The sequence below is a fragment of the Candida pseudojiufengensis genome, assembly GCF_024610245.1.
Source record: "Candida pseudojiufengensis strain CBS 10847 chromosome Unknown scaffold7, whole genome shotgun sequence".
Lineage (NCBI taxonomy): Eukaryota > Fungi > Ascomycota > Pichiomycetes > Serinales > Debaryomycetaceae > Lodderomyces > Lodderomyces pseudojiufengensis.
The window spans coordinates 138,383-161,753 of NW_026261527.1; the positions used below are offsets into that span (position 1 = coordinate 138,383).

Below are 23,371 nucleotides of genomic sequence, written 5' to 3' on the forward strand. Positions count from 1 at the left end.
AGTTAAAAGAGTATAAATCTCAAACCCCAATGTTGGAGCTCGTAAATATTTCATTTTTGTGTCACTGGACTTTGGGTTTGAGGAAATTTATAAAGTAGTTTAAGAGAGTGAAAAACTTGAAATTAAGTTAATATTACATTAGTGACTATTAGACAAAAGTATTAAAACATCGTTTAGTAAAATGATTAAGCAACGTGCGTAGTGACTTTATTAAAAAGAAGCAACAAGTCTTTTACTAACTTCCAGAAATCAATTCATAGTCTTGATTAATATTTCTAAGTCTTGTTCTTCCTCTATTTTTAAATACTGAGCTGAAATTCCAATTCTTGGTTTTTCTTCTTAATGCATTAAATTCTTTCAAATTTCCATTTTTTAAATCAAATTCAATTTTATTAGTAGTATTACCAATTTCCAAATCATCAAAAGTACTTAATTTCTCCATTTTTGGTGGTTTCCACCATTTTAATTGTAATGAACTTAAAACAACACTTATTGAACTTATCATCATTGCTATACTAGCAGCAACAGGTGGTAACATTAAATTAAAAGGTAAAAAACAACCCATTGCAAAAGGTAACATAAATAAATTATAAATAACAGCCCATATGAAATTTAATTTAATTCTAGCAAATGTTTTATTTGAAATTTTTAAAGCATTTATAACTCCATGTAAATCTGTTTGATTATGTTTTTTATTACCAATTAATACAATATCTGCACTTTCAATTGCAATATCTGTACCTGAACTTATAGCCATTCCAATATCTGCTTTAGCTAATGCTGGTGCATCATTTATACCATCTCCAATAAACGCAACATCTGCATTTGAACCATATTTTTCTTTTAATTGATTAATTACTTCATCTTTATGTATTGGTGATACTTCATAAAATATATTATTTTCACTTATTCCTACTTCTTTACCAATTTTTAAAGCAGAATTTTTGTTATCACCAGTAACCATTCCAACAATATAACCTTCAACATTTTTTAAGTAATCAATAACTTCATATGAACCTTCTTTTAAAGAGTCAGACAATTCAATATAACCTGAATACTTTTCGTCGATAATAACATAAACAACAGTATTGTTTGAATTGTTTGAATTAATTTCTGGTAAAATATTTTCAAATTTTTCATTAATCATTTTTATATTTCCAATACTGATGTTATAACGACTTGAATCAATAGTAACTGTAGCATCAATACCACATCCAATAAAAACATTCAATGATTCTATTATTGTATCAAAAGTATCTTCTTCAAAAGTTAAACCTAATTTATTTTTTGCAACTTTTGTTAAAGCTTTTCCAATAGGATGTTCTGAATTACATTCCACAGATCCAATCAATTTCCACCAAATTAATTCATTCAATTTTTGTTCTTCATTCAATATTGGAACATATTTGACTAATGACATTTCACCCGTAGTTAATGTACCAGTTTTATCAAATAACAAAATATTAATTGAGGTGGTTTTTTCCAAAATATCAGCACCCTTAATTAAAACTCCATTTAATGCACCAACACCTGTTCCAACCATTACAGCAGTTGGAGCAGCTAAACCTAATGCACAAGGACATGCAACAACTATAACTGATATTGCAATTTGTAAACAAACAAATAATTTTCCATTTTCACTTTTTCTAAATATCATTGGTAATCCATCAGGATGTATATTATAACAAATAAGTGACCAAATAATGAATGTTATAATTGATAATAACATTACAGCTGGTACAAATCTAGCAGCAATATAATCTGAAAATCTTTGAACAGGAGCTTTATTAACTTGTGAATCTTTAACTAAATTTATAATTTGATGTAATTGAGATTTTTTACCTGTTGTTGTAACTTTCATATGTATTAAATGAGGTCCGTTTATAGATCCTCCAATAACTGAATCTCCCTTTGTTTTATATACCGGTAATGGTTCACCTGTGATTAAACTTTCATCAATTTCGGATTCTCCAAATACTATTACTCCATCAGCTGGTACTTTACCACCTGGTAATACAATAGCAATATCATTTGGTTGAACCAAATCAATTGAGATATTTCTTGTTTTGAAATCTTGAGTGATCTTATCAGAAGTTTCAACATGTTTGTCAGAACCATAAATATTTGATTCATCAATGATTGTACATATTGAAGGAGTTAATGATAACAAACTGGATAATGCAGTGGATGTAGCACCTTTTGCTTTATTTTCTAATAATTTTCCAAATGATACAAAAGTAATCAACATAACCAAAGTATCAAATAATACTTTTGGTGGATTTTCAGTTCTTCCATTCCAAACACTTATAATAATTGAAGTTAAAGAAAAAATATAAGTTACCATTGTTGAAATACAAACTAAAACATCCATTGATGCACCTTTAAAATTTGTTCTTATAAATGATGCAAATTTTTTAATAAAATTATGACCTAAATGGAATTGGATATAAGTTGAAATAGTTAATTCAATCACTGTAACTAAATATAATCCTTTAAAAATCATTAATTTCTTAAAAAATTCTGTTTTTTCTGAATGAACTAAAATTATAACAGGTATACCAAGTAACAAACTTTGTAAGAAAATATTCTTCCAATACTGTATATCCTTGATTTTTGAAAGTAATTTTAATTGAGATGCTGAAGATTGATCTAATGAATTAAATACTAAAAATTCAATATTTTCATTTATATTATTAAGACCATCAACAACATCCCGTATTCCTACTTGATTGACATCATATGTGAACCTCATTTCGCTTTGTAAATCCTTTATGTCATTTTCATCTTCTACTATTGAATCTTGTGAGGGATCTGTCGCAAAAGTATTCAAAAGTTTTATATCATAATCTTTAATTCCTGGAAAACTTTTTATAAAAGCTTCTATGTTGTATCTCAAATCTTGTAGATCTAGATCTGAATCAATTCCAATTATTTTTAAATTAACTTCTTCGTAGTCAACTGTTTGCTCATTCTTATTAATGCTTTCATCCAGATTTATACTATTTACTCTTGTTACATCAAATCCACAATCTTCTATTACTTCTTTTAATTTTTCCGAAGTTATTGATGGGTTATGTTTAATAAGTGCTTCCTCTGTAATTAGTGATACGGAAACATAATCTACTCCTTCTAATTGTTGTATAGAATCCGTTATTGAACTAGAACAAGCTCCGCAAGTCATCCCTGATATTCCGATACTTGTCTGTAGTAATTTATTTGTAGTAGATTTTAAAATAGAATGAGGTAATTTATTAATTTGTGCATCAAAACCACAATCTTCAATACTTGAAATGATTTGATTAGTTGGATAATTTATTGAATGTGTTATTAATCCGTTTTCAGTTACTAAGGAAATAGATGCGTTTTCAATACCCGGTTGTGATTCTAAAGATTCAGTAATACTTGCAGAACATGCTCCACAAGTCATTCCTTGAATAGATACAGATGTTTGGATTGTTGGTATTGAGGAAGATATCATTTTAACATTTGAAATCCCAATTTGTTTAAGATCATCTAGTAGTTGTAATTCATTAAGATTGTTGTGTTGATTTGAATTTATTATCAAATTTTGATTATTAATTGAAAAAGTTACTAAGTCTTTATATTTTCCGGATATTAGATCTTTAATTTTTGTTACATTAGTTTGAGATCGATTTGGTATATTATATATGATATCATCTTGTATTGACATATGGTATTATTATAAGATAATTCGGTTTTCTTAATTGAAAAGATGATATTGAAGTAATTGAAATTAAAATAAAATTGAATTATTATATAAATGAAATATTCTTCGGTTATAAAAAAAAAAAAAAGAAGAATAAAAAAATAGAATTATAAAAATTAACATTTTGTGTAATAAGAATCAAATATGTGGTTGATGATATCAGATGATAAAACCTAACTATAAAATTGGGCTGATAAGTTATTCATTAGGGGTATCTACACGTTTGAGCTGACATAGAGCACTGAGACTTTAATTATCATGAGACTAGCACTCAACATAGTCTCATCTGATACTGATAATGATGGGTGAATAAAATTTATATTTATTATGTCAAATATATTACCAGTGTCTTATATACAGTATTTACTATGTAGTAGATGCAATTTTTATCTATTTGATCTAATAATAAATTTTAATTAAAGTTGCAGGAGTATTTGAATTATGATTGGTTTATTTTAATTTATTTAATTTATAACATCGGATAAGTTATAATTAGTAAAAGTTGATTGATTTAAATGATATCCTACTAACTTCAAAAATTTTATAGCAGACTGATTGATCGATAATTTCTAACCTGTGATAATTTGATTTTAGTGATAGTCAAGGTTTGAATTTTATTGACAGAATTATACATGTGTTTCGAATCAAATTTTAATTTCGTAACATATACCGAAATAGATGCATTCTTTATCAAAAAAAAAAAAATTTACACAGAAAAATTCGTACTTACAACTACTCTATACAATCTTTCAGTTCTCATGAAAAATCTGCCTCAATTTTTATGCTTGTTTCCATGATATTTATGAGATAAATGTTTATAAGCTTGTTTAGTATTTAAATCTTTACCTTCATCATCTTTATATTTTAATTCAACTTTAGGATTATATGAATCAAATTCATTAATTGATTTATTATTTTGATTAAATTTCTTTGATTTTTTGAACCTACCATTTCTTAATGACCTTTCTTCTTCTTCATCCATTGTTAATCCTTTATTTTTCAATCTCTCATCAAGTTTATTTTCATAATATTTATCTTTATCAACCTTTGATAAATTTTTATAGTTTTTATCTTTTAATAATTCTTCTTTTAGTATCCTTCCTTCTATATCAATTTTCAATTTCGTTAATTCGGATTTTTGACTTAATTTTTCCATTGTTTTTGAATTATTCAGTGCACTATCATTTACATTAGGATCAGATTGTGATTTTAAAAATTTCAAAGTATCTGCTAAACTTCCACCAAAATTAGGTTCATTTTGTTCTTCATCATTTGTAGGAGCAAAATATGTAGTAGTTGATATTGCAGAAACATTAGTTGTATGAGTATCATCTTGACTTTTAGGTATCTCCTTGTGATTATTATCTTGGTTTTTCGGTATTTCGGAAGGCTCATTCTTTTCGTTGATTTTGTCATCGTTATTATGTAGTATGTCCTTTACTTCTTCTCCAATTTGATTATCTAACACAGTTGTATCTAAATTATTTAAAAATCCAATTGTGTCGTCGTAAATATCATCAGTATAATAGTGTCGTTTGGTGTCACTCCCATTTAAGTTCAGTTCTTCGTTTAGCTTACCATGATCATTATTTAAACTGCTAGTATTTTCTTTCTTTTTAGGTTGCTTTCGCTGTTTTGTCGCTCTATTTACAGTTAATGATTGATGTAATTCATTTTCTAAATCTTCGAAATTCAAATCTATTTCTTCCAATTGATTTAACTCATCGGTTCTTATCCTGGATCTGGATTTGTTGTGATCTAGTGGTTTTTTCTTCTTGAACTTCTTAAATTTTATAGGTTCTGATTGTGAAGTGCTCGAACTTAATTTATTTTGCTTTTGGTCTTCGAACAAGTCAGTAAATACGGCGACATTATTCGGCTTTGATGCTTTATCATCATTGCCATTGTCATTATCTCTAATGTTTATTTTAGAATTCGTTATACTTGTAATGGGTTCCAACTTATTCTCCTCCTCTTCTTCATCTGAAATATATCTCCTTCCATTGAATTTTAACATGTCAGCTGCTTTCTTCTCCTTCAATCTCTTTTTAACTTTAGAAGCCTGATCTAATTTATCATTACTCAAAATATCATCATCATCTTCGTCTTCAAATATACTTGAGTCTTTCAAAGTTAAAATATCATTATCTTTCAACGTTTTCAATTCCTTCAAGTTATATTTGATAGCAGCATTTACTTGATTAGTATCATTGTGCTTCTTTGCTATGGTTTCTATTTTTTGCTTTTTAGATGATTGTTCCTCACCCAAACTATTCAACCAATCATCAGTATTCAATTCTTCCTCATCACTTTGTATTTCCATTAATTTTCTTTTATTTAATGTCACTTTAGCTTTCGAAATTCTTTTTGAAATTTCTTCTTCATTATGACTTGCAGACTTTAATCTATCCAGCGGAGTCACAGATCTGTGATTTTGAATAGGTATTGGTTTTAGACCTATGGACTCACGAAGTCTGTTAGTTTCTTCTATTGATAATTCAATTACATTCTCAGATGATGAAGCAGGTTGTTCTCGTCTTAAGTTTTCTTCCAGATTATTCGGTATGGGTTTCAATCCTAATTCAAGTCGTAGTTTATTGGTTTCCTCAAGGGATAATGATATTTCTTGAGACATTGTGGTTTATTCGTCTGAAATGATTTGATTGTTTGAACTCCTACAAAAAGAAAGTTATCTTATATTTATTGAATAAAATAGGAAATATGTGCGGCAAATTTTCTCCATAAGATATTACATAATACGAGTTTCTACATAATAAAAAATTCATTTGTTTACCTTTGAGAATCAACAGAATTACAAAACATTACCAATCAAGTAAAGTTAGGTCATCCAATGATTTTCAAATGAGTGGATTTGAAATAACGTCTCCTGTTAATTTAAAATCACCATCAATAATCACTCGTGATAATTTCAAATTTCAAATCAAACAAATTATTGGAACTTCTGCAAAAAGTAAACAACAAATTTCAATTCAAGATGATTTAATAGCATATACAGCAAGTGGAGGAGTAGTTGTTAATAAAATTAATAAACAAAATAATGAAGTTATAAGTCAACGATTTTTTTGTGCTAATAATAATATATCGAATAAGAATGATTTTGATGGAGTATCTTCAGCAAACGCGTATTTAGAAATGATTAAGGGAACTACAACAAGTTCAATTGATGAACCAAAACGAGATTTATTTGGATATGCTATAACTAATGAACCATTGGTAATTTATGGAAATTCATTTTCATCAAATGATGTACAAGATAATTCTCCTAATAATGCCTCATCTCCGTCTAAATTGAAAGATAAAGTAAGATCAATAAATTGTATTGCAATATCACCAAATAAAAAATTATTAGCAGTTGGAGAAATAGGTTATCAACCAAGAGTTTTGATTTTTTCATTAGCACCAGATTCTCAGGATAGTCCTATCATGGATATTTATGAACATTCTTTTGGGGTAGATAAAGTGGTATTTTCACCAGATGCTAAACATTTATGTTCCTTAGGTGTCATCAACGATGGCTGTATCAACATATGGAAATTAAACCTAAATAACATCATTTTACAAGCAAGTAACAGATGTTCAAATATCATTAATAAAATTATTTGGCATGAAAATTTAATAATCACAATAGGTTTAAGATTTATTAAAATTTGGAATTATGAAACTAATAATAGTACGAAACCAATTGTTTTAAAAGGTAGAAATGCTCATTTGGGAATTTTAATGAATTCAAATTTTATTGATATGAGTGTTTTAAATGATGATGAAATTTTAATAGTTACAAGTTCTAATCAATTACTTCTTTTGAAATTAAATTTTGATTCACCTAAATTAATAGGTTTGAAGAACCCAACAAAGGAATTTTGCTCAATATGTGTTGATTATTTGAACGAGTTAATATGGCTTGGAGGAATATATGATAAAGTTGTAAGTTCACAAATTAAAGATTTGACACCTATAGATTTAAATTCTACTAGTTTTCCACCACTCAATTCATCACCTTCAAAGTTACATCAAAAATTGAATGGATCATTTGAAACTTCTTGTCATGATGTTGATGCCTCGAAAAATCTGATTTTACAAATGTTTGACTTTGATAAAAACCATTTAATTCTACTCAACGAAAACGAAGAAATAAGGTTCTTTGACAAGAATGAGTTGAAAATGGACAATATATTGACAAATTCAATTATCAATAATATCGGTGGCATAAAAAAATGTTATAATGGTTTTTATCTCATTTTTTCAAAGGATGGATTAATCAAAAAATTGAACGACTCTTGTGAACTAGAGTCATTATTAGAATTTGTTATACCCGGTAATGAGGTTATTACCAATACTCTAACTGCAATCGAACACTTTGATAATTTTTTCGTATTGGGAGACAAATATGGGACCTTATATATAATTGAAAAACCAACAAAAGCTGAAGAAAAAACCGATACAAATGTGATATTTCAAATTAAAGCTCATACCTCCACTATCAATAGAATCACATATTTTAAATATCATGATAATGAGTTGATATGTACCGTATCAAGAGATCGGACCATACAAATTTTTACAAATAAACCTATTGGTTGGGATTTATTACAAACTATTCCTGTTCACAATGGGAACGTTTTTGAAATTCTAATTCATGAAAATCAATTAATTGCATGCTCAAGTGATAGAACTATATCAATCCATAATATCACAACTGAGCCTGAACTATCACTATCGACTTCAAAAATTATCACTTTGAAAACTACACCAGTTGCAATGATCATATCTGAAAATGAATTAATTGTGTCTACAATTGACAAACAATTAATAATTTATGATCTTAATTATGAAGTTAAACGATCTATGAAATTGAATAATGAACAATTGAATGAAAGCTTGTTAGTTGAGTTGATGGTTAGATATCAAAATCTAATAATTGTTTCTTGTGCAGATAAGTCTTTAAGGGCATTTGATTATGCTACTGGGAAACCAGTAGGTGTAACTTGGGGTCACCTGGAGTCTCTATTAGGATTATTCGTCAACGAGCAGAAGACTTTTATATCAATTGGTAACGATGGTTGTTTATTTTCATGGCTAATAATTGGATTAGATTCTGTTAGACCTCAATCAATTGAAAAAAATTCAATGGAAGAATATTATCAACCTTTGTATGCAAAAGTTGCAAGAAAGATTTTACCATCTGTTCCAATTAAATCAACCTCCACTGAAGAATCATTAAATGATAAAAAGGAAGTAAACGACTTAACCAATACTTCTTGTGAAAAGTTATCAAAAACATCCTTGATCTCACCAAATACGCCAAATTCTAAACTATCATCAGCAACTTTGAAACGAATGGAAGCTAAAAACTCACAAACAAAAACATCTCCCACTAGATCCAGATCAGTATCACCAACAAGACCATCTCAATCACAAAAAATATCATCATCATCACTACCTACAACAAATACTAATCGTTCTCCCACTAGACCTGCTTTTAATTTAAACAAATCCCAAAACTCAATAAATGGATTATCAAAATTAAATCAACCACTTTCGTCACCTCCACCGGCGAAACGTACTACTACATCACCAAGATCTTCAATAGATTTAGGAAGAATAATACCACATGTTCAATTAAACACCACTCCAACAAAATCAATATTTAGACATGACCTCAATCCTACCAAATCAAATAATTCACAAGTTACTTATGAATCAGCAATGAAATTCATGAATAATTTAATTGAAAATTCATCAAATTTTGAAAATAATGAAAAACGTAACTTATTAAACAAGATAGAAGAACTTAAATCAAAACTTAATGGTATTCCTTATCAAAATAGCATTTTAGAAGATTATTCAAATAAATTAGTTGAATTAGTTGAACAGAAATTAAATCTAAATAAATCAACTAATAGTCCTACCACATTAGTAGATCAATGTCAAAGTCAAAGTCGTAGAGAATCAATTGCTACATCTAATTATACGAACGGGCATCATGTAAACGGAACTATCCATGATGAAATATCTATGATTATAGCTTCAAATGCTGAAGATGAATTGAAAGAGATTAATACTAATATTGATGAAATTAAATGCAATAATTGATGTGATTAAGTATATGCTGAGTGTTGAGTCTAATTAAATATGACTATAGTAATATTGACTTTAATTCCTAGGTTTGATTGTAGCTGCTTGTATAGGATTTGAATCTCTAGTTTCATCAGCTTGTTTCCAAGGATTTTCTTCCTCCACTGTTTTAGGAATATCATCATCTTCCTTCTGCAATGGCTCTCTTTGTGAACTTTTCCCTAACTCAATTCTCTTCAAATCATCTTGTAATTGTTCTTCCTGCTCCAATCTTAATTTTTCATTCTTCCATTTCTCATCAGCTCGTTTCCCTAAAATTTTCAAATTTCTTTGTCGTATTTGATCACCAACTAATTCATTTAAACTAGGAGGTTCATTTCTAGTTCTTCTTAACCATTGTAACCATTGAGGTGGAATTGTTTTAAAATAATCAACTTTAAAAACTTGAGGAGCATAAGGTTCTAATTTCCTACGTAATCTGCTTAAATTTCCATCAATTGTAAATTCCCAATAAGTATTTCCATGTAAATCATAACCAACAAAAAATTTCCTTCTGAATGGTATGTTTCTTTTAGATTGCCATTTATGTAGAAGTCTTTTTAATGGAGAATGTTTTTGTTTTATTATTTCCATGTTTGAGGTTGTTTGTGGTTGTAATGATGATTGCAAACTTTGATGCTGTAAGTAGATTTAAAGATTATCGTTTTGTGTTTCATTTTGGATTTTGAGTGATGATGATTCTTTCGTAAATGTTTAAGTCCGTTTAGACATATCATTCAGAAAGATTAAAGAATCGAGAATCACTTAGCAATTGAGATCCATCAGGTATCAAGAACCTTATAAAGAGTTCCTCACACAATAGATGAAATTTCACTAAAATCATGTCCAAAGTATGAGTAAAAATAACGATCGTCAAGGCAACAATCATCATCAAAATAACAATAGTTCTAGAAAACAAAGGTCAAATACATTGACAAAACTAAATAACATCCTACCAGCACCAATAGAATTGAATAATGGAGAGTCACTCGAAAACCATAAAGCAAATCACAAAGCTCATATAACAGATGTCAGAATTGGAGATTATCATCAAATAAAAGGGGATTATGGTCTACTGTATATCGTATGGCAAATTAAAATTACTATAAATGATTTAGATTTTTCATCTATTATACTATATAAGAGGTACAATGATTTATTAAATTTTTATAATGAATTGAAACAAAAATATAATAATCGACCTCAAAATAATAATCGAATAATAAATGATTTAGAAAATGATATTGATGATATTATAGATATAAATAATAATAATCTTAATATAATAATTCCCAATTTACCACCAAAGGATTCATTAAGTTTTGATAGATTTATAGTGAGTAAAAATTGGTTAGAAGAAAGAAGAAAAGGTTTACAATGGTTCTTAAGTAGTGTATTATTGGATCCTATATTACAAAATGATCCAATTGTGAAAAAATTTGTACTAGATAAATAATACAAGATTACATTTACATGATTGTTCTTTCGTTCATCGGAAAAGACGTTGCATCCTCGTCTAAGCTTCTATTTAGTTGATAGCATCTGCATTCTCCAAATGTCCTTCATCGCCTTTGTTATACTTTATTGAGCAGATTATTTGACTTTGAAAATTCTGTTTTAATGGATATCAAGTGGCTTGAGCCGGCACTTCAAGATACCTTAAGTTAGTTTCAAAAATTTTTCATCTTAAAAACCCTTGAATCGAAACATTTGGAGTGGATTGAATCCAACTTCATGATAATTCAGTCATCAATTGTTGGATTAGTATTGACTATGACTATTTTTTATCGAATAATCTACTAACTGAACTGTTTTTCTAAATTCAAAGTATTCAGATCCAGATCGTTGTAAAATATTAGTCTTATCAAAAGGTGATCTAGACTATTATTATTGATTTATAAGAACATTACGTAACTAACCTACTTTAGTATTACGTAATACAATAGTTAATTCTCCATAATTCGCATTTCTTTTTTTTTTTCGCTTCTTTTTATTATGGACGTTTTTTTTATTTTTCCATTTGAAATAAAATGATTCTATTTTACCATTGAAGTATTTATAATCAAATAATCAAGAAAATATATTATACCTACTCTATATAAATACAAGTCAATCCAATCTACTTTATCAAATATAAACTTATAGATTAATAGACAATTCAATTAATATCTAATTTTTTTATCAATTACATTAACAAGTTTTATATATCATTTTAAATTAAACATATATCAGAAATGGTTCATCACAAAGTTACAATTATTGGATCTGGTCCAGCAGCTCATACAGCTGCTATATATTTAGCAAGAGCCGAAATCAAACCAACAATGTACGAAGGTATGTTGGCTAATGGTGTTGCAGCTGGTGGTCAATTAACCACGACTACTGATATTGAAAATTTTCCTGGATTTCCAGAAGGTATAAATGGTACTAAATTAATGGATTTAATGAAACAACAAAGTGAAAGATTTGGTACTGAAATTATTACTGAAACTATTTCTAAGTGTGATTTAACAAGTAGACCTTTCAAATTATGGACTGAATTTAATGAAGATGAAGCTCCAATTACTAGTGATGCTGTCATTATTGCTACTGGTGCTTCAGCCAAAAGAATGCATTTACCAGGTGAAGAAGATTATTGGCAACAAGGTATATCAGCTTGTGCTGTATGTGATGGTGCAGTACCAATTTTTAGAAATAATCCATTAGCTGTTGTTGGTGGTGGAGATTCTGCATGTGAAGAAGCTTTATTTTTAACAAAATATGCTTCAAAAGTTTATCTTTTAGTTAGAAGAGATCAATTAAGAGCTTCATCAATTATGCAAAAAAGAGCTAAAAATAATGAAAAATTAGAAATTTTATGGAATACTGAAGCAAAAGCTGCAAAGGGGGATGGTAAATTATTACAATCATTAGAAATATATAATAATAAAACAAAAGAAACTTCAGATTTAAAAGTAAATGGTTTATTTTATGCTATTGGGCATATTCCAGCTACTAAAATATTTGAAGGTCAATTAAAAATGGATGATACTGGTTATATTATAAATAAACCTGGTACTGCTTCTACTTCAATAGAAGGTGTTTTTGCTGCTGGTGATGTTCAAGATAAAATTTATAGACAAGCTATAACTTCTGCTGGTACTGGTTGTATGGCAGCTTTAGAGTGTGAAAAATTTATTGTTGAACAAGAAGATTAAATATAATATGTGTTTTTGTAAAGATATGCAACATTATGGCAAATATATATAGTTATACAGATAATAATAGAATAATACAATTATAATCATTTATTGATTAATTTTTAGCTTTCTCATTTTGGATTAAGCCCAAATGAGATTATTTCTGATTCCTACTGCTTAATCTCTGTAAAAATTTAAGTTTTGTAAGGAAGTTTCAGCTCGCTACCAAAATTTTGCAACCAAAACAACACTTTATAAATTTGATGCTATGATTCAAAATCTTCCAGCAAACCTAACATCATACGGATTATAACTTTTTGAATTTTGCTTATTTTTCTTTGAATGACCGATTAAAGGACGATTTTCTTTATTTTTTGTTTGGATTGGTTCGTTTTCAAAACTTTCATTATCGCTTTCCATATTTTCATAAAATGGAGATGTTTCAAGTACCTTGGTTAGTTGAGGATTTGGACCTAGGATATTGGTTAATTTTTTGTTAAAGGGTGTTTGTTGTGGTTGATTCAAAATATTATGATTAAAAGGTTTCAAAGTTGATGCTTTTGGTGGAATTTGTTCCCGTTGATTTTTATTTATTTTTTGATTAGATCTACCTGATTTATCTGAATTTGGTTTTATTGATGTTTTTTGGTTGTATTTTTGAGATTGATGCTGTTTTTCTTTTCTACCATCTTCCATTATTTTTGTTTTATCAAATCTTTTTTGATTAAATTGTGTAGGAGTTGATGAATATTTTGGATTAAAAGTCAAATTTTCACTTTCTTGAGTTTCACCTTCCAATTCAACTTCGTTTATTGAAGTTGAATTTGATGTTGTATGTGAATCAGAAAATTGATCTCGATAATTGATTTTATAGGAGGTTGAAACATTAGCGGTGGGATCACCAAAAATAAAAGCAGTATCTTCTGATTCAGTATTCGTGGTCTTTGAAGTATCAGTTTCAACAGGATAATCATTAAGAAAATCGAGTGGAATTGAATTTGAAAAGCATTCATAATCATCTTTATCTAATTGATAATATTTTAAATAACCTTGTAAAATATTTGGTTGAGGATTGAAATATTCGAATGGTTTTCTTTGATCTTGTTGTTCATTGGTAGTAGTATCTTCCTTTAAAATTTCGACTTTTTCCTTCTTGAAAATATTCTTTAATGACCTCTTATTTTTATTAGTAGGTTTTTCCTTTTCCTTTTGTTTGTTCTGTTCTATTTGGCTCCCATCAAAATTAACATGATTTGATTTCTGTTTAACAGTTTTGGGTTGTAGTTGTTGTGTAACAACAGATTGGTTGTAATCAAAGTCTGAATCCAGACTATTTGTACTTTGCTGAGTCAATGCATTCAAATTGCTATTTGTATTACCATGACCGTCATTATAAACATTGCCCTTATTCGATTTGGGGACTGCAGTAAATTCATAATCAATTTTAATATTTAAATCCAAGTCATAATCATTACCTCTTAAATTATCTAGATCATCCCTAATTCTTTTAGCTATTACATTTACTGTTCTTAAAGACTTAAGAAAACCATGGTGGACCTCATGCAAATTTTCCACATCGGTTGCAAATTGTGGTTGTAGTTGATTTGAAATAGCTAAAGAAGAGTGGAACAACAAAAATGCTTCATGTGTCAGAATTTTTATCTTATTTGACCCAGTAAATTCTTCATCTTCAACCCACAGAACCGTTTTATCTTGCACCTGTGGTAATTTCTTTTTTCTATGATTTAATATACCTCTCACCATGAATTAAATGTTGGTGTAAACGAAGAATTAATTGTGTTGCAAAAATTATGGTTGTAAAAATATTAAGTTTCTTTGTGTATTAATTTTTAAACTTCAGTTGTTAGTGATTGAAATCTCAAAAAAAATCTGAAACTCATTAACGTTGATGCCTATTGTATCTAGGAAGTGAAGTTATGCAGTGATGAATGATAATTTTTAGTGACTCTGACACATTTGGCTGTTAAAAGAAAATAGGCATTTAAAATTAAGTGTAAGATGAATCAAAATATTTGAAAGTGGTAGATCTCTTGCATACAAATAATTACTATCCTTAATATAAACACAACCAGCTTCAGCGATACAATATATATAACTCATAACATGTCATTCAATAATCCATTTGACGACGATCTAGAAAGAGTAGCAACAAATCATTCACATAAGTATAAGGATTATCCTGAGTTTGAGACACTTTCAACTAGCATTGAGAATCAATTACATCATATCAATTCAAAACAATTAGGAGAGATCAAAAGACTATTATCCGACTTTGAAAATGATCCCATTAATCAAAAGGGGTCTGAAAATTTGAGTCAACTCTTTCAAAATATCACTGAGTCATATAAAAAATTGAATGAATTTGTCAAGCAATTAAATTCAAGTATCAAAGCAGTTGAAAATGATCATGAAGATGTTGAAATTATTAATTATCTCAAACAAAAAGAAAATATACAAATCAAGTTGATAAAAGATAGTTTGGCGAATTTTAAAAATTATCAAAGAAGATTTGAGTCAAAACAAGCAAGTCAGTTACCCCCGTTATCATCTGCTGAAGGGGAGGCAATCAATACAGATCAAGATCAAAGTCAAAGTCAACAACATCAACAACAGATTCAAATAGAATACGAACCAATAAATGCAGAAGAATTAGAACAACAAACATTACTAATACAAGAAAGAGAAAGAGAAATACATCAGATACAACAAGATACTCAAGAAATCAATAATATTTTTTCGAATTTATCATCAATTATTAATGAACAACAATTTAAGGTTGATAATATTGAAAATAACATTTTTTCATATGATTCGAATGTAAGACAAGCCTCAAATGAATTGAACAGAGCTCAACGATATCAAAAAAGATCTAATGGTAGATTATTTTGTTGTTTAATGATACTAATTGGAGTTCTGGCTTTTATTATACTAATACAATTAATATTTTGATTTTTAGATTTCACAAATATGAGGTTTACTTTAATTGTTCTGGATCCCATACGTTGACACACCCATCATCACCTCCCGATATTATCACTTCTTTACCGTCATCTAGTATTGACCATATGACACAATTAATTTCATGAACTCCATGAGCTAGTTCCGTTACACTCTCTATTATCCATTTTCCTTCGCTCTCTTCATTATATACAACAATTTTACCATCCGATCCAGCAGTTACGATCTTACCGGTTATTGAGGACCAAGCAACAGAATATATAGGTAATTCGTGAGCTTTCGGCAATATACATTCTTGTTCCCATACTACTTCTGACGTATATCGTATCGAACTTGGTAAATTCAGTTCTGTTGAATCTTTGTTATTTTCCATTTCATCTTTGGAGAACCATATTCTAGCTGTTAAATCATCACTAACTGAAACCAATCTTGTTTTACCTTTTATTGCATTTGGACTTTTCGGATATTCAAATTTGGAACACCATATCGTTCCTTCATGAGCATCTAATATTCCAATACAAGACCAATCATCGTCATCAAATTCTTGTTTATATATTCTTATTGTGTCGTCATATGAAGAACTTGCTAATAAATTAGTAGTTGGATGCCAAGTTACATTTTTCACATCCTGTGAATGATCATTCAAAACAGAAACACATTCAAATTCTTCCAAGGTCTCAGGATCAGTTTCCCAGATCCATACCGTTTTATCTCTTGAACAACTAGCTAAATATCTCCCACTGAAATTCCAATCAACAGCTTTTATTTCGTTTTCATGTCCCTCGATTATTGCCATTAAATTCCATTCATTGGAAGGATTAGCAAGTGCATCTTTTTGATTTTGCACAACTTCTTCTATATCATAATTTTCATCAGGTTCATCTATACCCCAGATTGAAATTGTTGAATCAAAAGATCCACTTGCCAATGCAGGTAAGTCCAATATATTGCTTTTGTAATCTACACCACCAATTGGAGGTTTGAATGAAACTGATCGTATAGATCGTTTGTGTGTATCCTCAAGATCTGCTATTTGTGAAAATTTTGATTTCGTGGATAATCTATATATTTTTGTCGATTTATCTGTTGATGCTGTAGCTAGTAGTGGCAAAGTAGGATACGAGGATACACTCCATACTTTGTCATTGTGAGCTTTTATTGAATGTAGAAGTTTTACCATTGGTTGTATATGATGTTAAATCTAACCTAAAAATCTGAAACCTTTGCAACTTAATCTGGTAATTAAAGATATTTTTTTATTGCAACTTTTCAGAACCAATATATCATATGTTCCATTATACTCACAAGAGTCGACCGATACTACGAAGGTCATTATGTCAATATCAGTGTAGATTAAAATCCTCCAAACCTTCAAGCGATAACAATAAGAAGAAGAAAGTCAATAACGATCTGGCTAATTCATCTCAATTAACAAAGAAAAATCAGAACAATAATGATCTTTCAAGTTTTAAAATCAAAAATGAACCTCCCAGGTCTTCACCAGCTCCGATGGATAATATAATAATGGAGACTTTACTTAAAAAGGACAACAAACCATATATACCCAAATCTCAGCATAGAAGAGTAACATTTGATTATCCAGAATTACCAAACGAAGATGAGTTCAATACTTTGAATAAAAAACCAAAAGTTATTACGAGATGGTCAAGATATTTTCCTAAAATTTTGTCATTCATTGTGGCTGGTTGGGGTGCATACACACTAAAAGTTTGGTATTTTGATAACCCCGAAGAAGGTGAAACTAGTAATGATTTATTATCTCCAAATGAGTTTCATAAATTCATAGTAACTCATAAGGAACAGATTGATAATGATCATTACATAATAGAATTGAAACCAAAATATGATAAATGGGAAATGAGTTTTGAATCCAATGCTGACTCAAAATCTATTTGGAATGGAAACAAGATTTGGTCAGTTGAAGTAAAACAACCCGATATTAATGTTGTTAGGTCTTATACTCCACTACCTTTATACTATTTGAAATCCGAGTATACTAGATCAGGAGAAAGGAAGCCATTATTGAAAGTTTTAAATCCAGAAACAGATGGTATTAAAGAAAAAGGGACAATGTGTTTCTACGTCAAAAGGTATCCACATGGTGAGGTCTCTCGGTACATAACTTCTCGAGAAGTAGGGCAAGAGCTAGAATTAAGAGGGCCGCAGATTGAATATAAATTTCCATATCATCCCTTGAACAAATTACATCAAAGACCAATTTTTAAAGATTTACCATCTAAAGTTGAGCCAGATAATTCCATTGAATCTATTAAAAAATTTAACCGATTACCAGATGTTGATAATTTGAATTTTTTTGCGGCAGGAACCGGTATTGCTCCAATTCTACAGGTATTGTTTTCTGAAAATCCTTATATGGGGTTTGTAAATATTCATTATTCTGCTCAAAAATCAGGTGAGATTGGGATATTGGAAAGGTTTTTATTTTTTTTGTCAAAGTTGGATCGAGTCAACATGTATTTTCATTTGGATAGTCAGGGAAAATCTTCCATTTTAAATAAGAAGGATATCAAAAAACCTGAAACTCCAAATTACATCACACCCCAACGAATGGAATTAAAAACTAAGGCTTTGTCACCCGAAGAATCGTTAAAACTTCGAATGAGTATACGAAATGGTGAAGGTGAATCTGAAAGTTACAAAAAATTGATCAGCTCAGCTGAAGAAAGGGGAGAAAGGTACGATAGTGCTTTGGAACAAGCCATGCAGACATCAAAAATCTCAAAGAAACCAGCTGCATTATCAATCGTGTGCGGACCTGAGGGATATATTGAATACGTAGCAGGTCCAAAAGATCTTGTAAATAAAAGTCAGGGAGTAATTGGAGGTTTGTTAGGAGAGAAAAATTGGGACAATTCGAATGTATACAAATTATAGAAAGATATGATAGGTTATTTGCATTTATTCCATACCATTACCATCCAATTCATCATTAATCATGCCTATCTTACTACTGAAATGATACAATACTCTTTGAGCATCTCTATATTGTGAACACAAAGTAATAACTTCCTTCAAAAGATCTCGTTTGTTAAAACCACAAATTTTTGGATTCCATTGATTTTGCGAGTCGACATCATCAGTTGGTCCCAACAATTCATCACAAACTTCGAACAATTTGGCTTTGAAACCCAATTCACAGATTCTTTGAACATAAGTTTTGAAGTATTTGTGAAAATCTTTACTTTCGCCCAAAATTTCACAACATAATATTCTATTCTCTAAATGACTAATAGATATAGTATTCTCCAAACTTTCAAATCCTTCTTTCATCAACATGTTTTTAGAGATCTTATTGAAAAATTTGCCTCTTCCAGTCCTTGTTTTCTTAATAACTTCCTCGTTTGTTTTATTTTCCAAAACTTCCAAGATTGAATCTTCATCATCAAACATATTCAATGACTGCAATGAATTCTTTCCATCATCCGTGCTGTCCCAGTAATGAGAGCCAAACAACCACCAAGCTTCAGTGATAGTCTGCCACGTTGCTAACTCTTTGTTATACAAATAACCAGAACCGTTCGAAAGCGTGACCAATGGAATTCCCAATGAAGTTACGGCGCATAACGTGATTGTATCAGATTTTGTTAAACCGTCATCTTGAAATCTTGAATTCAAATCCAATAACCCGGATATCAGGCAGTTTAGTTCAATTTTTTTAATTTCCAAGTTCCAAACATAAAGTTCACCAAGTGTAGTAACTGCCATTAAATATTTACTGTGACTTTCCAAATATGCAAGGCTAGATCCTAAAATTATTGGCGGTAGTATTCTCTTACCCGATAAATGAGAATAAGTCAATATTTGTCCGTCTGCAGTAGCAATTGCCCAAAACGAACCACCTTCACATGCTAGTTGTATTAGTTTCGGAATAAAATCACACCAGATTTCTTTATCTTTTCGGAAACACGTTACTCTTGATGGTTTTGTTTCATTTCCAGAGCCATTTTTTATATCTAATGTGTATAAATCTTCAGCCTTTTGACCTTTTAATTGAAACTCAAATTTTATTTTAGGAGCTGATAGTCTAGTTTTTGCAAAAGAAGTATTTGGATTAATTATAACTGAACCAATATATTTAATTGGTTCCATTTCCCGCTTTGGTTTTTTTATTGTACCATTAGTATCCTCTTGTCGTATTCGCTTTGATCTATAAAATTCATCTGTTACAGAATATGAAGCTTTGTCAAATTCCATAGGATCTTTACTGACTATTGCATTTGACTGTGTGGAATTGACTCTCACTAGAGTATTCGTGGTGGAAACTGAATCATTATTTGTCAACAACGTGGGTTGAATTCTTCTTTTACCATTTTTAGTAGTGGATTTCTGTTTATTTAAATTTAATTCTTGTGTGGGGGGATTAGGTTTTCTAGTTTGCTTCGCTTCCAAAGGTGGTGTATTTTGAATTGATACCAGCTTGGGGGTCGCGAGATTGGAATCATTTCTTGGTTGGGTCGGTTCAATAACTTTTGGTTCAATTGACCCCTTTATTTGGTTGTCCTCAACCTCCGGTTCGCTAACAATTTCTATTGCTTTTTGAGAATGATCATCAGCTTGTTTATCTTTTGCAATTTTGATAGCCCTTTCTTGATCTGCAAACTCTAGTGGTGCCATGACTTTTCTACTACCAGATGATTGATCATATTCGTATCTATAATCTAAAGCCTTCATTTTTTCAACTGTTAATTTTTTTAAGTTTTCAACAACCACTTCATCGACTGGGAAACCCAATTCATGCTCTTCAAAAGTCACTATTCCTAATTGTCCAGAAGACGTACAAAATATTATATTTTCTGTATCAGTCCAAGCCAAATCATATATCTGAGCATTGGCTACTAAATTTTCCAAGAGTAGTATTGGAGTTGAATTTGAAGTGTTCCAAATAGCAAGAGTTTTATCTGACCCTCCAGATGCAAGAATGTTATACAATTCCTCATCATCACTTTCTTTTTTTGAATAAATATTTGGACTGAACTTAACAACTTCACAGCTCAAATCATGGCCAACCAAGCTTTCCCTATTAGTCCAATTGAAGGTAGAAGAAATTAATGAAATTAAGGTAGTTTGACCTTTAGAAGCCGTCGGTACGGATAATAACTCTCCGTCTGGAGACCATGAAATTCTCTTATACTTAACGTTGAGTGTATTATTACTAAACAATCTCGTGATTTTATTTATGCATCTGAATTTATACGATCCTGTATTATCGAATTCATATTGAAATACATTCAATTGTGTGTCGTCTCCAACTGCAACAAGGTAATTTGTAGTATTATTAAATGCCAAACTTCTATGTACCACTGGTTTTTCATTCGATATGGGTTTTAACTCTTGAAAGGTATTTCTTTCAATATCTATGACGTATATTTTTTCATCATTAGTGCTCCATGCAACTAATCTACCATCTCTTGAAATTGTTAAATCCACAACTGGTGATAGTTCACTAGAAGTCTCTTTATTGAATGGAAATAATTTATTGTGAATAGATTTATCATCATCTCGTAGATCATGGTAATAAATATTACCATCAGTATCACTCGAAATAAACTTATTTACGGCATTGGGTAACCATTTAAGTATATTCACAGTTGATTTATGTACAAGTATTGAATGGATCGGTTTAATATGTTCAATTTGATGTCGCTGAGTATTCTTCGATTCAGACTGTTCTAATTTTGAAATATGTATTAGTTCTTGTAAGTTCCAAACATTAATATAATTGTCAACTCCACCGGTGATTAGTCCAGAATTATCGTTGTTGATATCTAAGCAATGTATTTCACCACTATGATAAGTTTGAGGTAGTAGTAGGAATTTCATCAACTTTTAGTTCAAAAATATTCGAAGTTCACTACAATGTTTTAGTCTAGGTCTATATATTTGATTGTTTACTCAGAAAATTGTTTTTTTCACTCGAGAATCTATTGTTTCATAATACGAGAATTAAAGAATGCTTCGCCAAGGTGATGTCATATCAAATTCATCATTTACATACACCATAATCGCTAATATTCACTCAAAAAAATAATGAAGTTCATATGACAAACCAGTCCAACATATTAGCTACCGCTCGGAGATTTATTGTTCCTTTCTTTGTAATATTAGGATTTGGATATTTCAATTACGCATTGAACTATTCATTAGGCTATAATGAAATATACAAACATCATTCCCATGCATCAGCTATAGTCTTGTGGTGTTTAACAGGATTTTGTGAATTCTGTGTTCTAATATATTGGGCTTTGATATTATATGTGGGTCCTGGTATATCACCTAAATTTCCTCAATGGAATTTATTTCAGAATTCAGAACTTGAAAATGAATTGTTACCAACACCTGATATATTCTTTTGTGACGAATTTGGATATCCATACTACGATTCTCATACACAATCAATGAAGATCGATCGTTCTTTTTATTCCAAATATTTTGAACATGTAATTTTAAAATATGATCATCATTGTTTATGGGTTGGAACAAGTATTGGCCTCACGAATTATTTGTATTTTTTAAAATTTTGTTTTTGGTTTCTTGCATTATTCATTATTATGTTGATTTATTCAGCTAAGTATACTAGATCTACAATTGCTAGAGGTGAAATAAATCACAATTTAATTCCTATTTTTATTGCATGCGGGCTTTGGATTCCAATGATTGCAGGATTGTTAGTAACTCACATACGATACGTTTGTTTGAATATGACCACTTTAGACGACATTACATTGAACCAAAGAAATAGATATCGGAGGTACAAGGATAGAAAGAAGCAGAAAAGTTCCCCAATATGTCCTCAACCCAGAAAACCTCGAAAAGAAAATGGAGATAGATATGTGAGTGTAAAAAAAGAAGATTTTAGGTTGATCATAAAATTTGATATTAAGGAGCGTCCTTTTGATATGGGCTTCAAAAAGAATTGGATCAATTTAATATTTAATGGAAACAGGAATAATGGAAAATCAGATGATTACTATACAACTAAAAAATTTGTATATGGCTTGATCATATTTATGTGTCCCTTCGTGGAACTTCCACTTGAATTTCAACAAAGAAGGAGAATACATTATGATCCTGAAATGAATTTTAAACCGATTGATAACATAAAAGCTGAATATGACTACTATTCAAGTGATTTAAGCCCTCAGTTTCTAAAAATGATTCAAATGAAAATTGATAAGAAGGACTGCTACATTCCTAGCTATTTAAATTATAAAGAGTAAATAAGACAGTATTGATAAATAAATTTGAACACTGATATATCGCCTAGTATCTCTGGTGTGTCTATAAATTTAAATTTAGCTATAATCTGGTA

At 29.7% G+C, this 23,371-nt stretch overlaps 12 protein-coding genes across 12 annotated transcripts; 6 read left to right on the forward strand and 6 right to left on the reverse strand. All coding sequences in view use genetic code 12, as the record gives it.

Annotated features, from left to right (window-relative positions):
* Window positions 1-235: 235 nt before the first annotated feature.
* Window positions 236-3,691, reverse strand: CCC2 (Cu(2+)-transporting P-type ATPase; the record flags this gene model as incomplete). Its single annotated transcript, XM_051756684.1, has 1 exon — window positions 236-3,691. The coding sequence occupies one exon, from the start codon at window positions 3,689-3,691 to the stop codon at window positions 236-238; it is 3,456 nt and encodes a 1,151-aa protein (XP_051615032.1).
* Window positions 3,692-4,499: 808 nt separating this feature from the next.
* KGF55_002045 (U4/U6-U5 snRNP complex subunit) lies at window positions 4,500-6,362 on the reverse strand (the record flags this gene model as incomplete). The annotated part of the gene is made up of 1 exon (XM_051756685.1): window positions 4,500-6,362. The coding sequence occupies one exon, from the start codon at window positions 6,360-6,362 to the stop codon at window positions 4,500-4,502; it is 1,863 nt and encodes a 620-aa protein (XP_051615033.1).
* A 227-nt stretch (window positions 6,363-6,589) lies between these two features.
* Window positions 6,590-9,841, forward strand: KGF55_002046 (uncharacterized protein; the record flags this gene model as incomplete). Its single annotated transcript, XM_051756686.1, has 1 exon — window positions 6,590-9,841. One exon carries the CDS (start codon window positions 6,590-6,592, stop codon window positions 9,839-9,841), a length of 3,252 nt encoding a protein of 1,083 aa, XP_051615034.1.
* Window positions 9,842-9,901: 60 nt separating this feature from the next.
* Window positions 9,902-10,456, reverse strand: KGF55_002047 (uncharacterized protein; the record flags this gene model as incomplete). The annotated part of the gene is made up of 1 exon (XM_051756688.1): window positions 9,902-10,456. One exon carries the CDS (start codon window positions 10,454-10,456, stop codon window positions 9,902-9,904), a length of 555 nt encoding a protein of 184 aa, XP_051615035.1.
* Window positions 10,457-10,715: 259 nt separating this feature from the next.
* Window positions 10,716-11,318, forward strand: KGF55_002048 (uncharacterized protein; the record flags this gene model as incomplete). Its single annotated transcript, XM_051756689.1, has 1 exon — window positions 10,716-11,318. The coding sequence occupies one exon, from the start codon at window positions 10,716-10,718 to the stop codon at window positions 11,316-11,318; it is 603 nt and encodes a 200-aa protein (XP_051615036.1).
* Window positions 11,319-12,096: 778 nt separating this feature from the next.
* TRR1 (thioredoxin-disulfide reductase) lies at window positions 12,097-13,059 on the forward strand (the record flags this gene model as incomplete). Its single annotated transcript, XM_051756690.1, has 1 exon — window positions 12,097-13,059. One exon carries the CDS (start codon window positions 12,097-12,099, stop codon window positions 13,057-13,059), a length of 963 nt encoding a protein of 320 aa, XP_051615037.1.
* A 255-nt stretch (window positions 13,060-13,314) lies between these two features.
* Window positions 13,315-14,805, reverse strand: KGF55_002050 (uncharacterized protein; the record flags this gene model as incomplete). The annotated part of the gene is made up of 1 exon (XM_051756691.1): window positions 13,315-14,805. One exon carries the CDS (start codon window positions 14,803-14,805, stop codon window positions 13,315-13,317), a length of 1,491 nt encoding a protein of 496 aa, XP_051615038.1.
* Window positions 14,806-15,165: 360 nt separating this feature from the next.
* PEP12 (SNAP receptor) lies at window positions 15,166-16,011 on the forward strand (the record flags this gene model as incomplete). Its single annotated transcript, XM_051756692.1, has 1 exon — window positions 15,166-16,011. One exon carries the CDS (start codon window positions 15,166-15,168, stop codon window positions 16,009-16,011), a length of 846 nt encoding a protein of 281 aa, XP_051615039.1.
* Window positions 16,012-16,036: 25 nt separating this feature from the next.
* On the reverse strand, window positions 16,037-17,200 carry KGF55_002052 (iron-sulfur cluster assembly protein; the record flags this gene model as incomplete). The annotated part of the gene is made up of 1 exon (XM_051756693.1): window positions 16,037-17,200. One exon carries the CDS (start codon window positions 17,198-17,200, stop codon window positions 16,037-16,039), a length of 1,164 nt encoding a protein of 387 aa, XP_051615040.1.
* Window positions 17,201-17,307: 107 nt separating this feature from the next.
* KGF55_002053 (oxidoreductase) lies at window positions 17,308-18,936 on the forward strand (the record flags this gene model as incomplete). Its single annotated transcript, XM_051756694.1, has 1 exon — window positions 17,308-18,936. The coding sequence occupies one exon, from the start codon at window positions 17,308-17,310 to the stop codon at window positions 18,934-18,936; it is 1,629 nt and encodes a 542-aa protein (XP_051615041.1).
* A 24-nt stretch (window positions 18,937-18,960) lies between these two features.
* KGF55_002054 (uncharacterized protein) lies at window positions 18,961-21,882 on the reverse strand (the record flags this gene model as incomplete). The annotated part of the gene is made up of 1 exon (XM_051756695.1): window positions 18,961-21,882. One exon carries the CDS (start codon window positions 21,880-21,882, stop codon window positions 18,961-18,963), a length of 2,922 nt encoding a protein of 973 aa, XP_051615042.1.
* A 218-nt stretch (window positions 21,883-22,100) lies between these two features.
* On the forward strand, window positions 22,101-23,279 carry KGF55_002055 (palmitoyltransferase; the record flags this gene model as incomplete). The annotated part of the gene is made up of 1 exon (XM_051756696.1): window positions 22,101-23,279. One exon carries the CDS (start codon window positions 22,101-22,103, stop codon window positions 23,277-23,279), a length of 1,179 nt encoding a protein of 392 aa, XP_051615043.1.
* Window positions 23,280-23,371: the final 92 nt, after the last annotated feature.